The sequence below is a fragment of the Zootoca vivipara genome, chromosome 13 (genome assembly GCF_963506605.1).
Source record: "Zootoca vivipara chromosome 13, rZooViv1.1, whole genome shotgun sequence".
Classification (NCBI taxonomy): Eukaryota; Metazoa; Chordata; class Lepidosauria; order Squamata; family Lacertidae; genus Zootoca; species Zootoca vivipara.
The window spans coordinates 43,850,199-43,866,055 of NC_083288.1; the positions used below are offsets into that span (position 1 = coordinate 43,850,199).

The 15,857-nt window shown below is 41.3% G+C and overlaps 1 protein-coding gene across 1 annotated transcript; it reads left to right on the forward strand.

The window, feature by feature from the left end:
* Positions 1-1,953: 1,953 nt before the first annotated feature.
* On the forward strand, positions 1,954-14,239 carry LOC118095577 (vomeronasal type-2 receptor 26-like). Its single transcript, XM_035136823.1, has 6 exons — positions 1,954-2,129; positions 3,088-3,265; positions 6,652-6,921; positions 11,211-11,438; positions 11,708-11,834; positions 13,338-14,239. The coding sequence occupies exons 1-6, from the start codon at positions 1,954-1,956 to the stop codon at positions 14,237-14,239; spliced, it is 1,881 nt and encodes a 626-aa protein (XP_034992714.1).
* The last annotated feature ends 1,618 nt before the right edge of the window (positions 14,240-15,857 follow it).

Consider the following 15,857-nt stretch of genomic DNA (forward strand, 5'->3'; position numbering starts at 1 on the left):
AAGGACTTAGAGAGCAAAGGGATAAAAGCTAATAGTTAAAAGTGATTATGACTCACAAAAACTTAAAAGGAGATAGAAACAAAAGACAAGCAGTTAAAAGCGACTATAAGGGAGGGAGCTTGAAGTAGCACAGATGTTAATCAAACACACACTTCCTGGTTCTGATGGCAAAAACCTGGACATTTTGCAGATTTTCCAAAATTCCCTAATTTCACTGGCCGCTTATTTCGCAGGGAAATTCCTGACATAGGGCAACCCTACTGGCAACTATAGTTTGGACTAAGGGAACTGAACAGAACTCTACTATGCTTCAGAATGGCCAAAGGGTTGAGAAATAAGTGCTATAGAAATAGCACCGTGAGACAGAGTAGGTTGTCTGCTTTACGAAATAGATCTAGGCACTGTTTACTGGAATGGGTTTAGCCAACTGAAGAGGCTTACCCTCACATATGAAAGAAGTCCATTAAGAAATGACTTGATGCTAATTACCAACTCAACCATAATCCTTACATACACTGTTTCTTTAAAGAAATGAATGGAAAGTGACAAAGTTCTGTGTACTTTAATTCTGTTAAATTATGCATCATTTTTGTGTCACTCATTTTGAACCCCAAAATCTATGTATGTATTCATTTATTGTATTTATAATATGTATAATATGTAGATAATCATCCACCTCTTTTGCACCTCCATAAACTAATAGAAGTGGAGCACTTTAAAGTGCTCTTAACTGGAAATCATATGGGTCTTCCACTAGAACAGTGTTGGCCAAAACTGGTCCTCCAGCTGTTTTAGGACTACAATTCCCATCATCCCTGACCACTGGTCCTGTTGGCTACGGATGATGGGAGTTTGGGTAGTCCCAAAACATCTGGAGGGCCAACTTTGGCCATTACTGCACTTTGAATCTCATTTCTGGACTGATCTTGAGTTTGCATAGGAGTCAGGAAATCACGGTTCTTGCCTTAGCAAGTGTGACAGACACACCGGGATCTATTATATGATACATCCCTGGCAGATAAAGATCAGGTCAGAGATGAAGCCTATTTCTCCAAACCACACTTTCCCTTACACCAGAGGTAGCCCATCTGTTCCCCTCCAGTTGTTGCTGGACTACAACTCCCATCCGTTTATAACAGACCATTATTATCAGGGATGAAGGAAGCTGTAATGAAGCAGAATCCAGAGAGAACAGCATTGTCTATCATTGGTTTACACAGATGGGAACACCCTGCCATTCTTCTGAACTACATTTTTTTCTAGAGTGATAGAACAATGGGAGAGATGTCCTCATGCTTGCCACATTGCTCCAGTTAGTAGGGTGGATGGCAGTGTCTGATCAATGTTACATAGGAGAGTGTGTGTAAACAATGTATTATAGAAAGATGATTGATTCCTGCCCATAAATGGGTTATATTACTTAGCAATATCTTGTCTTAGTCAGGAGGTTGGACTAGATGACCTTGGAGGTCCCTTCCTAATCAATTATTCTGTGATGTGACAGATATGTTTACTTGGGCAGTTATCCTACTGAGGATGCACCACAGAGTCGAAAAACATTGCAGAAATGGTTATCTCCCCTGTAATTATTAAAATTATTATAATCAATCCACCTGGAAAAGCTCCACAAGGCAGAATGGGAAATAAAAATTCAAAATATGCTCTGCTACAGTATTTCAATCTTTTCCCCTCTTTCATTGTAAAGGACAGATTTCAAATCACTGTAGCTTATTTAGGATGCACAGATTTTTTTTGTGACAGTGTTGACGTAATGAAAAGGTGGGTACCTGTCCATTTACGTACAGCGTTGCCAGAGTTGGCTGTCACCAAATCCTTCCTATTCTGGTCAGGCTGATGAAAATAGCAACATTGTAGAGAGATACAGGAGAATATATGTGTAGAAGGATATTTGCGATCAATATGTTACTGCTTCTGCTTCTCCTGCTTCCCAACATGGTGCCCCAAGTGCATACTGTTCTTTGCAGCAGAACTAACCCTGTGGATATTCCACATGAATGGTATGAAGAAGGGGACCTTGTCATTGGTGGAATAGCGTCTCATATCTTTTATGTATTCCCCAAGCTTTCCTTCAAGGAACACCCTTCTCAGGTCTTTATTGACACCCCAGTGTAAGTAAATGGTACTTAACATTATTTTAGATGTTCTTCATATATTTATATCTTACAGAAAAGTACTTTGATTGCCTTTGGAAGGGGGGGTTATAACCTTTTTTAATTAAAAAAATAGGCAATGTGGATTCAGTAAAGTTGGAACAGGCAGCCCAGTGCCTACCATTTGACTTGCCTAAATCAGAGAGATTTTTCCTCTAAATTGCCTTAAAATCATTACACCAGGCTTCTGAAGATGTCAAAGAAACACCCCTCTTGGCCAGATGACAATTTTCCATTCACCACTTGGAAAAGCTCTGTCAGATGGCTACTTGTGGACACAGTCATGGCAGAAAGATAAGCTTTCTTTGCCAACGCTACTACCACATAGTACTGTCCTAATACTGTCTCACACCAAAATGACTGATGGCATGATTTACTTGGCTGTGCTCCAACCATCAGCCTGTCTGTTTCTTCAGACACACAGCTGCCCTCAAGAGCTCTTGGTTCACATCTCCATTTTTTTGGTCACCTACAGGCTAGGAGGAATTGTCAGGATTCAAGGGTAAAGGGACCCGAGCTTCCTTGATAAAAGCTGGTATAAAAATATAGTAATTGTTCGTGCCTATTTTGGTGCTGGTTTTTTTTATTGCAAACCACACTCTGATCCTCAGATTAAGGACGGTATAGAAATGATGATGATGATGATGATGATGATGATGATAAGTAATATTAATGAGACTTCATTCATGACTAAACTTTCTGGCTATGCCCTTTCATTATAGACAGGCAGGTGAATCTTTCAGATCTAGATTTCATTCACTGTTTAATTCCCTCATGAAACAGTAACTCACTTCATTTGCAGGGTGATGACAAAATACTACCAACACATTCTGGCCTTGGTGTTTGCTGTTGATGAGATCAATGAGAATCCCAAGATCTTGCCCAATGTCACTCTTGGATTCCACATCTATGATAGCTACTTTGATTCAAAGATGGCCTACCGAACCACTCTGGATCTGCTATTTAACTCACATCACTTTGTCCCCAACTACATATGTGGCAATCAGAAAAATGTAGTAGGAGTCATTGGGGGACTTAGCTCTGACACCTCCTCATCCATGGCAGACATCTTAGGTCTTCACAAGATTCCACAGGTAGAATATGGGGGGGACGGGGGGAGAGATGTCACGCAAAAAAGATAAGCTCTTCCCTTCTTCTTCCTCTAGTAACCTGCTGGTTCATGAATATGGACTGGTGAAATGAAAGGAGTAAAAGAGGCTGCAATATATGCATATATTGGGGAGGTATAACATGGGCATCCAGCAATGTGTATGGGTGGCCAACTATCTTTCAAAGAATGCGTGTTTATGGACCCCCTCGGGGCCATCTCACCAATGCCATTGAAACTGAGAAAGGAGTCAAGGAAGGCTGCATACTGGCCCCACTCTTATTTAATTTCTGTATCATCTCCATGGAGGGCCATCTCCAAAACATAAACTTCCATTCCCCAAAATTAGCTGGAAGACACATCTCTGTCCTGCTCTATGCAGATGATTTGGCAATACTTTCAAGAACACCTATTGGCCTCAAAAGAACCCTGAGAGCATTAATACAGTAATGTAAGGAGGACCAGCTAGAACTTAATTATCAGAAAACTGCAATCATGGCATTTGCCAAAGGCCTAGGAGGCTCACCTGAAGCATAGATGGACACAAGATTGAGCAGGTCTCCTGCTTCAGGTAGTCTTACATTCTGCTAGTAGTAGGACAGCCCATGGGGACTATGCTGCTGAAATTGCTCAGAGAAGCTCATCAGCAATTCTTAAAAAATTTAAAACAAGAGGTGGTCCTTATATACCAGCAGTACTCAAATTATTTGAAGCCAAGCCAAAAGCACAACTTCTCTATGGTGCCCAGTTGGGTCTCTTTTCCAATTTTGCACCACTAGAACTTGTGCAATCCAAATTTCTAAGGTCAGTCCTTCAAGTCCCAAAATGTGTCTTTAATGCTACTCTGAGACTAGAGACACACTTCACAAAAGTGGAGGCTAGAGTGTGGGTGACCATACTGAATGATTGGCTTAAACTATCTTTATTTCCCTATGGCCTTCCCCCACTAACTATGAATGATGATTTTCAATCCACATGGAAACAGGCAGTGGCAACTAAAATCTCATCTCTGGGCTTCTTTCCAGGTCTTCTACTTAGCATGGGATATGTTCAGGCTAAAGCACTCGTTAAACAATTTGTAGTAGACACAGAGCGCCAGTTGGATCTAGCCAGGACTCCAACTTTTACTGCTAAGGAATCCACCAGGTAGTTTGCCTCCCTTATGGCATATTTAACCAAACTCGAACTCCCTAAACACCGAAGGGCTTTTACCCTGGCTCGATGTCATGCCCTCCCCTCGGCCGTTAGTGAAGGTCAATACCAGAAGATTGAGTACCAGGAGAGACAATGGCACTGTGACTCAGGACAAATAGAAACAGTAGAGCATGTCCTTCTCCAGTGCCTGTATTACAGAGAAATTCGTCTTAGCCTGATTTCCCCACTACTTCATAAGTACCCAAAGTGCTCAGGGCAATTCTATACCTCCTTGCTGCTCTCAGATACCAATCCTGCTACAACATACAGTGTTGCTAGATTCTGCACAGCAACGCTCAAAATTCATTGGAGGTTGACCTGTGCCACAAACTAGATTTAATGAACATATCAGAGTGCTCAGTAAATTAATAGTTAAAGCCTATTATATATCGACGTTTCATGCTCTTCCACACAAGCCGAATGTTCCGATCCCTTCTTTTAGCTTCTTTTAAATTCTTATAGACTTTTATATTCACCTTCTATTTTAATGCCTTTTGGCTTTCCAAAATGCTTTTCAAATTTTAAATTACTGTATCCCACCCTTTTATGCTGGTCTATGGCCATAATAAAGATTTCTCTTGTCTTGTCCTGTCTTGTCTTGTCCTGTCTTGCGTGTTTAATGCCTGTAATGCAGGCATCCCCAAACTGCGGCCCTCCAGATGTTTTGGCCTACAACTCCCATGATCCCTGGCTAACAGGACCAGTGGTCGGGGAAGATGGGAATTTTAGTCCAAAACATCTGGAGGGCCAAAGTTTGGGGATGCCTGCTGTAATGGAATGAAAGGTTCCGGGTGTTGGTGGCAAGGAAAAGAATAAAATATAGAATGCAGAATTCCCTGAATGGCAAGATCCAGGTTGGGGCAAGTACTCTTTAGTGTGAGAATCCCAGCAGAGAATTAAAATAACAAAATATGCAGCAAAATAAAACATTGAAATATTAGCGGCAGGACCTTTAAAATATGCCCTTGTGAGTTCCAAAATTGTCTCCTCTTCCCCTAGTCAGAAAACACAGGTAGTAACTTGGCTTAGTTACAGTGTTGAAAGTCCCTAATTTGGTATGGCCTGTTAGAACCATGTGGTGTGAGCTTGGAGTAACCAGCTCGGACCTTTCTACATGCTGAGCTTCTCAGGTAGACTGAAGGACAACAATAGGCTTAGTTACCCTCCCCCCCAATGCGAAGGGGAGTGTCCCAGCCTGGCAGAACAGCTTGCTCTATAGCATTAATTAGACTTCAGCATGCTGGCCATATGAGACTTGTCATCCCGCACCAGGTTGGTAAATGGAGCACCTAGATGCGTTCATCAATCCTGAAAGCATTGTACTTGCTGCTTGTGAGCTACCCATGTAAATTCATGGGGTCAATATTGGCTTACAGAGGTGGACTCGGCAGAATTCCTTTTATTATTTCTTTCCTCTGCTGAGCCTTCTGGATATTTTCTGCGCTGAGAGACATGCACAATGAGAATAATTTCCTGGAGTTTATTCCACCCCCCCACCCACCCCGTTCAATACTTTCCAGAATCTAACCAGCTTGAGTTTTATCTCCAATGATCCCATTAAAAGTCCATATTATTCTTTTATCACAAAAAAATCAAGTTAATTTGCCGATTAGTATAAGTAAGGGGTAGAGTGTCTGGAAATTTTACCACCACTCATACCGTTTCAGAGCTTGAGGCTTCTTGTGGAGGGAAGTTTGTCTCCTTGCACTGGGGTCTCTCCGCTCTATCATCTGTAGAGACGTAGAATGCTAAGAATCAATTTCTGACGCAGCTGGACGCCTTTAGCTCAAGGTCACCTCCTGATCCTTTCTTAAGGTCGTATGTCCTCTGCATTGCCCCAATTTCACCCTCCATCAACCACTCTGTTGCGGAGGACCTGCGGAGCGCGTCTGAAATGGGGCATGGCAAAAACGGAAGTCCCAAAAACCAGCAATAATAAATGCACTAAATACTTGGAGACAATCAATGTGTATGAATGTGATGGCTCAATAATATTAAGAATGAATAGCTACAGAATTTATTAAGCACAATTATTTCTGTGCATTTTTCTATGTATGCATTTTTCTATGCATTGTCCCTAAAATAAGTTCATTTGGGTATATAGGATTTATATTTAGATAAATGGGTATGTTGTGAGTTCTTGTTTCCACTTTGACACTTTGGCTTTTTCTTTTTCAGATTTCATATGGTTCATTTCAACAAGCCATGGATGATCAAATCAGATTCTCTTCCTTTTACCGCATGGTCCCTAATGAAGCACTTCAGTATCAGGGAATCATCCAGTTACTTTTGTATTTCAGATGGAAATGGGTTGGGCTCATCACTACAGATAATGAAGCTGGAGAATGTTTCTTGCAGACTATTGAGCCAATGCTTTTCAAGAATCAGATCTGTTCAGCATTCACAGAAACTATTGAGTACCATTTGCATTCAAGCTTTCTTGATACGGTAGATGATGTAGTGCGTGCATCAAACCTATTCACACGCGTTTTCATAATGAGCAAAGCCATTGTTGTTCTTATATATGGAGAAAGTCAAACTATTGCATGGCTGTTAAGGACTGAAAAGATAACTCTTCTAATATATCATCAATATATCAAGTTACCTGTAGGAAAGGTGTGGATTACAACAGCTCAATTCGATTTCATATTAGATAAGTTTCAAAAAGATTTAGACTGTAACTTTCAAAAGTTCCATGGTGCTATCTCCTTTGCTATCCACTCCAAGGAGACTCACAGCTTCCAAGACTTTCTTCAGCATATAAACCCTTATTGGGAAGATGGAAATGGTTTTATCAAAGATGTATGGAAACATGCATTTGGTTGTTCAGTTTCAAACGACACTGGGTCAAAAGATGGCACATGTACCGGAGAGGAGAAGCTGGAGAGCCTTCCTGCACCAGTTTTTGAAATGAGCATGACCGGCCACAGCTACAGTATCTATAATGCTGTCTATGCTTTGGCACATGCCTTACAGATCATGTATTCAGCTGGAGCCAACCACAAAAGAATAAAAGGCAGAGACAGACTCTCTCATCAAAATTTGGAGCCTTGGCAGGTAGAGTTTCCTGCTATAAAGTGTTCAGTTTACAAAGTGTTCAATGTTGTGCATGGCATTGATTGTATTATGTGCATTGGCAACACACTTTAAGTAAAGAAATAAAAGAATAGGTTACAGGTAGGTAGCCGTGTTGGTCTGGATCGAAGTAAAATAAAAAAATTCCTTCAGTAGCACCTTAAAGACCAACTAAGTTTTTATTTTGGTATGAGCTTTCGTGTGCATGCACACTTCTTCAGATACAGTGAAATGGAAGTTTCCAGGCACTTATGTAGAGAAGGGGTGGGGAGGGGTGGGGATGGGGAGGGGGGATCACTCAGAAGGGTGGTGGAAATGGGTGATTGACTGACTGATAGCTGTTGATGACCGCAAACGACTGCAAATGGTTTTGCATGAAAAAGCAAGGGTTGAGATGGCTGAAGATCGCTTATCATGTATAATGAGATAAGAACCCGATATCTCTGTTCAAACCAGGTCCCTCCATGGTTTTGAGCTTGGTGATAAGTTGCAATTCAGCAACTTCTCTTTCCAGTCTATTTCTGAAATTCTTTTGTAGTAAGACAGCTACTTTGAGATCTTGTATAGAATGTCCTGGGAGATTGAAGTGTTCTCCTACTGGTTTTTCTGTCTTCTGGTTCCTGATGTCAGATTTATGTCCATTTATCCTTTGGCGTAGGGTTTGGCCTGTTTGTCCAATATAGAGAGCTGAAGGGCACTGTTGGCATTTGATGGCATACACAATGTTAGAGGATGAGCAATTAAATAGTCCTGAGATGGTATGTTGGATGTTGTTGGGGCCAGTAATGGTGTTGTCTGGGTGTATGTGGCAGCAAAGTTGGCATCTGGGTTTATTGCAGGCTCTGGTACCAGTGTCCATGTTAAGTCTGGTGGTTGTATTATTGTGGGTGAGGAGTTGTTTAAGATTGGGTGGCTGTCTGTAGGCAATGAAAGGTCTTCCTCCCAGAGCTTGAGAAAGGGAGCGGTCATTGTCCAGGAGAGGCTGTAGATCTCTGATGATGCGTTGTACTGTTTTAGCTTGGGAGCTGTATGTGATGACTAGTGGTGTTCTGTTATTTTCTTTTTTGGGTCTGTCTTGCAGCAGGTTCTCTCTAGGTATCTGTCTGGCTCTGTTGATCTGTTGTTTAACTTCATCAGGTGGATATTTTAGTTCTAAAAAGGTTTGCTGTAGATCTCTTAGGTGAGATTCTCTGTCTGTAGAGTTGGAACAGATGCGGTTGTAACGTAAGGCCTGGCTGTATACGATGGATTGTTTGGTATGTTTGGGATGGTAGCTAGAAGCATGTAGATATGTTTGTCGGTCAGTTGGTTTTCTGTATAAGGTGGTGTCTATACGTCCATCCTGTATTTTTATAGTAGTGTCCAAAAAATGTATTTCTTGCATAGATTGGTTCATTGTTAGGTTGATGGTGGGGTGAAAGTCATTGAATGTCTGGTGGAAGGTTTCCAGGGTCTGTTGTCCATGTGTCCAGATAATAAAAATATCGTCAATGTATCGCAGGTACAGGAGAGGAACTCCTACCCACTCAAACCTCTCCTGTACCTGCGATACATTGACGATATTTTTATTATCTGGACACATGGACAACAGACCCTGGAAACCTTCCACCAGACATTCAATGACTTCCACCCCACCATCAACCTAACAATGAACCAATCTATGCAAGAAATACATTTTTTGGACACTACTATAAAAATACAGGATGGACGTATAGACACCACCTTATACAGAAAACCAACTGACCGACAAACATATCTACATGCTTCTAGCTACCATCCCAAACATACCAAACAATCCATCGTATACAGCCAGGCCTTACGTTACAACCGCATCTGTTCCAACTCTACAGACAGAGAATCTCACCTAAGAGATCTACAGCAAACCTTTTTAGAACTAAAATATCCACCTGATGAAGTTAAACAACAGATCAACAGAGCCAGACAGATACCTAGAGAGAACCTGCTGCAAGACAGACCCAAAAAAGAAAATAACAGAACACCACTAGTCATCACATACAGCTCCCAAGCTAAAACAGTACAACGCATCATCAGAGATCTACAGCCTCTCCTGGACAATGACCGCTCCCTTTCTCAAGCTCTGGGAGGAAGACCTTTCATTGCCTACAGACAGCCACCCAATCTTAAACAACTCCTCACCCACAATAATACAACCACCAGACTTAACATGGACACTGGTACCAGAGCCTGCAATAAACCCAGATGCCAACTTTGCTGCCACATACACCCAGACAACACCATTACTGGCCCCAACAACATCCAACATACCATCTCAGGACTATTTAATTGCTCATCCTCTAACATTGTGTATGCCATCAAATGCCAACAGTGCCCTTCAGCTCTCTATATTGGACAAACAGGCCAAACCCTACGCCAAAGGATAAATGGACATAAATCTGACATCAGGAACCAGAAGACAGAAAAACCAGTAGGAGAACACTTCAATCTCCCAGGACATTCTATACAAGATCTCAAAGTAGCTGTCTTACTACAAAAGAATTTCAGAAATAGACTGGAAAGAGAAGTTGCTGAATTGCAACTTATCACCAAGCTCAAAACCATGGAGGGACCTGGTTTGAACAGAGATATCGGGTTCTTATCTCATTATACATGATAAGCGATCTTCAGCCATCTCAACCCTTGCTTTTTCATGCAAAACCATTTGCAGTCGTTTGCGGTCATCAACAGCTATCAGTCAGTCAATCACCCATTTCCACCACCCTTCTGAGTGATCCCCCCTCCCCATCCCCACCCCTCCCCACCCCTTCTCTACATAAGTGCCTGGAAACTTCCATTTCACTGTATCTGAAGAAGTGTGCATGCACACGAAAGCTCATACCAAAATAAAAACTTAGTTGGTCTTTAAGGTGCTACTGAAGGAATTTTTTTAAATAAAAGAATAGACCTTGATAACTAAAAATAAACCTCAAGTAATGTTGTGGTATCCAAGCTGGGTATTAGAAAATGAATAAAAATAATTTAAATTACATATGCTTTCATAAGCAAGAAATTAACAGCAACTCCAGTTGGGTTTATTCGGTTATTGCTTTTGGTTTGATTTTATATGTTGTGGTCATGTTGTGAACCGCCCTGACACTTCTGGGTCTAGGGCGGTGTATAAGTTGAAATAATAATAGAAGAAGAAGAAGAAGAAGAAGAAGAAGAAGAAGAAGAAGAAGAAGAAGAAGAAGAAGAAGAACTAATAGCTCTCAGATAACAACTTCTATTTAAACTGTTAGAACTAAGGGTCATCCTAAATATAAAGCGGCATTTAAATTGACAATTGTTATACACTAGGGGCAGTGGGCAGTAACAAATCAGAACTACGTTTAGGTGGGGGAGACGTGTTTTTTTTAACAAACTTGTGGCTTAAGTGTGCCAGTCAATTTTTCCTCTTACATCAAACTGTCTGAAATGACCCTAGCGGCTTTCTGCAGTTTCTCAAAGCCAGATGAAGTCTCCACGGAATTTTCTGCTTTTCACAGTAACTCCAGCACACAGAGCCAGGCTATTTGACTACCGGTGGGGGGGGGGGTGTTCTGCTACATTCGACTAGCAAAATGTTGTTCCATTCAGTACCAGGGAGTCCCACAAACCTGTCCATTCCCTGCTATTATAGACCTTCTGACTCTCTTTCCACCTAGCTCCACTCATTCCTGCAGAGGATCTCATTCAACAACAGTGCTGGGGATGAAATCGCATTAAATGAACATGGAGAGTTAGCAGCTGGCTTCGATATTACAAACTTAGTCACTTTCCGAAATGGATCATACGTCAGGGTCAAAGTGGGGAGGCTGGATCCTCAGTCCCCTCCTGGCAAAGAGCTCACCATTAATGCAGACAGAATCAAATGGTACACTGTCTTCATTCAGGTGAGAAAATAACTGCACAGGATCTCAAATGGCAACATTCATAGTCCAATAAGATGGGGTGTAAGTGGGGGAAGAAAGCAGTTCTTCACTTAATACATAATTAAATTTGTAATTCACTGGAAGAGAAAAGAAAGTTTTCTTCCAAAGGACGTTTCTCTGTGTAAATATGAATTAGACATTCACATTACTTACTGATAGATCGACTTATGTTATATTTATTTGCCCCAAACATTTTCTTAATATTAACCTTTTCCTATATCTTTGGATAGGAACCGCCACTTTCAATATGTAATGCCAACTGCCGTCCTGGTTATGGGAAGAGAAAGAAGGAGGGAGAGAAATTTTGCTGTTATGATTGTGATCCATGTCCTCGTGGGATGTTCTCAAATGAGAAGGGTGAGAGATGCCATATTACCATATATACCGTGTATATTCCTGCATATAAGACTACTTTTTAACCCAAGAAAATCTTCTCAAAAGTCAGGGGTCGTCTTATACGCCCAGTCGTCTTATACGCCGGAATATACAATAAGTTATTTTAGTAAATTCTGAACTAATCGGCAATGGGGGTTTGCGCTCTATGGTCTCAATTAATATTGTTTATTAATAATAGTAGAATAATCTCCCTTCTGTCTCTGTAAAATTGCCACTATGAAGAAATTATCTTAACCTTCAAGAGAGTATAACATGAGGATGTGACCTTAATCTGTAATGTAAAGATTTTCCATTGCTGTATCTGCCTACATTGATATTCTAAACATTATTGCATATAATATTATACATAGTGAGGCACCCAGGTGGCGCTGTGGGCTAAACCACTGAGCCTAGGGCTTGCTGAGCAGAAGGTCGGCGGTTCGAATCCCTGTGACGGGGTGAGCTCCCGTTGCCTGGTCCCAGCTCCTGCCAACCTAGCAGTTCGAAAGCACATCAAAATGCAAGTAGATAAATACGTAGGAACCGCTATAGCGGGAAGGTAAACGGCGTTTCCATGTGCTGCTCTGGTTTGCCAGAAACAGCTTTGTCATGCTGGCCACATGACCTGGAAGCTATACGCTGGCTCCCTCAGCCAATAATGCAAGATGAGCGCGCAACCCCAGAGTCGGTCACGACTGGACCTAATGGTCAGGGGTCCCTTTACCTTTACCTTTATTAAACATAGTAATGTTTAATGCAACTTCTTATTGATGGTGGTTCACTTCTGTGTTGCCACATTTTAATAACACATTTTAACAATATACACTATGAGTATAGATCCACCCCTCTGTTTTGATACAACAAGACATATAATTGGTACATGCATTCTGTCTTGGAAGACACTGAACTTTCGGGGAGGGGTGGACTTTTCCCTAAGAACAAGGCACTTTGGGGACAGGGTTAAAATCCAATAAAGATCACCTCTCCTGCTTCCAAGCTTGCAGCGGTAATATTTTTCTCATTTAATCTGTGGTTCTAAGAAAATGGAGGAGCATCAATAAAGTATATTTTATCCATACAGTGCTACCTCTACTTACGAATTTAATGCGTTCCGAACCCACATTCGTAAGTCGAAAAAAATTGTAACTCGAATCCCATAGGAATGCATTGGAAGAAAAAATTCATAAATTGAAGCAACCCTATCTAAAAATTCGTAAGTAGAAAAAAACCTATCTAAACCGCATACAAGATGGTGGACAGAGCTCCGTTCGTAAATAGAAACATTCGTAAGTAGAGTTATTCGTAAGTAGAGGTACCACTGTATATGAAATTTCATGCATAACTTTATAATCAAATCATCTAGGCTAGCGCACAAGCATTTCAACTAGAAGTTTTGAAGCATTTCCTTGTTGAAACAATATGCTAAAAAAAAACTCTTAAGAATATTCTGGATTGTTTCCAATAGGCATACAACCTTTTTTTCAGGGTTGGAAACTTGTGCCAGATGTCCTCCAGATCAATATCCAAATGAAGACCAGGATCACTGCATTCCCAAGAAACCAAATGTCCTAGACTTTGGTGAAACTTTGGCCATGGTTTCAAATTTATCTACGCTTTTATTCTCTCTGAACACAGCTATGGTACTTGGCATTTACATTAAGCACCGGAACACTGCCATCGTCAAAGCCAATAACAGAAGCCTCTCTTACATTCTCCTCATCTCCCTCCTCTTGTGTTTGCTTTGCTCCTTGATGTTCATTGGAATGCCTAATAAGGCAACCTGCAGACTCCGACAAACAGCTTTTGGCATTGTCTTCTCTGTGGCCCTCTCCAGCATCTTGGCCAAGACTATTTCAGTGGTTTTGGCATTCATGGCTACCAAGCCAGATTCGAAAATCAGGAAGTGGGTAGGCAAAAAACTGGCTTACTCCATTGTCCTTTCCTGCTCTGTGATTCAAATTGGAATCTGTGCCTTCTGGCTGGCAACCTCTCCCCCATTCCCAGATGTCGACATGCACTCAATGACTGAAGAAATTATATTCTTATGTAATGAAGGGTCAGTCCTCATGTTCTATTGTGTTTTAGGCTACATGGGCTTCCTGGCCATTATCAGCTTCACTGTTGCCTTCTTAGCTAGGAAGTTGCCTGACAGCTTCAATGAAGCCAAGTTCATCACCTTCAGCATGCTGGTCTTCTGCAGTGTTTGGTTCTCCTTTATTCCCACATACTTGAGCACCAGAGGAAAATACATGGTGGCTGTGGAGATCTTCTCCATCTTGGCTTCCAGTGCTGGATTATTGGCTTGCATCTTTTTCCCTAAATGCTACATTATTGTGGTGAGGCCTGAGCTGAATAACAGACAGCAGATGATACGGAGAAAGATGTAAATAAAAGTAGAGTTTGTCATTTCTATATTTAGACTCTGTGTCACGCAAGAAGTGGAGGCAGACACCACACGGGAAAACCTGATCGTAGTTTGAGACCTATCTGATCATCAACTATATCTTCCATGGAGAATGTAAAAGCCTCATGCCTCCTGATTCTCCTCCCTGCCTTTTACCCCATACCACAGGATTGATGACTCTTCCAATCGGTTGTTGAGCTTTCGAGCTTTTTTAGGAATTCACCCAAATAAAGCATTACTCATCATCATCAAACTTTATTACAGTCACAGACCAGCATATGATAAAAACATGTGAATAAAATAAGGCACTGTCAAGATCGCTCTGGAAAGCAGGCTTCTCACTGGGTAAGTAGATCTCGATGCCTCAGTTTCCAGGACTCCCCCTCAGAAATCGCCTTCCTGACCTTGTTTTTGGGTGCGTTTAGCCTTCCGTCACCCCCTTTACCCCAGTGAATGCCTTGTGGGTTTAGGAGCTCTCGAGATGCGTCAATATTTAAAAATATACCGAGGTGTGCGGATCTAATTGGAAAAACCAAGATATATAGTAGAATCCCCCCCACCGCTAAACTGAGAGCTCAGAGAAGAGCGGAGTGCAAGTGGGGGGGAAACCACAAAAGGAAAGAACAGACGGAAGCGGAGAAGCGGAGAGAAGGGGGAGGCTTAGAAGGAAAGAACAGTAAAACGATGACGACGGGTGAAACACGAAGTAACTTAAAAGAAAAAAAATGGAACCATCTATATTGCAGCATAAACCACGAATATACAACAGAATTGAGCATGTAATGAGGGGAAAACAGGAGCCTTACCCTATAGCTGCATGTACTTGGAGTGAAAATACAGAGGCAGAAACGGGAAGAGAAAGACTGGCGCGATTTAGAGAGATCAGAGAAGAAAAGGAAAGATGAAAAGGAAAGTAGAAAATGGCGGATAGAAGGAATGACTGAGCAAACAAGGAAAGAAAGATCCCGGAAAATGGGAAAAAAGGGGGAAAACAAGGAGAAGTACATGAAGAGAACTTATAGTTCTAGTTACAGGTAGGTAGCCGTGTTGGTCTGAGTCGAAGCAAAATAAAAAAATTCCTTCAGTAGCACCTTAAAGACCAACTAAGTTTATATTTTGGTATGAGCTTTCGTGTGCATGCACACTTGTATCTGAAGAAGTGTGCATGCACACGAAAGCTCATACCAGAACTTATAGTTGTTTCAGTAATAGAGAACAGAGATGCCTAGTGGCAACAAGAATAGCATATAAGACTCAATCATATGTAACATTGTGTGGCGGAAAGGGGTACTGCAGCTGTGCTGGCCAAAGAAGGAAAAGAAAATGAAAAACACAACTGCAGGAATCACACAACAAAGGAGGGCCTCCATGGCAGACCAGGAATTGGACCTGAAAGAATTTATTTTGAGTTTGAAGGGGGACATTGGAGAACTGAAACAAGAGTTGAAACATGACAATGCAGAAAAAAAGAAAAAATGAATGACAGATTAAAACACCTGGAAGAAAAGGTTGAAAAAATGGAAGGGACAATGGAATTAAATGAAAGAGAAAAACAAGAAATAAAAGAACATCTGAAGAAGGTGGAAGAGAAAAATATTGAG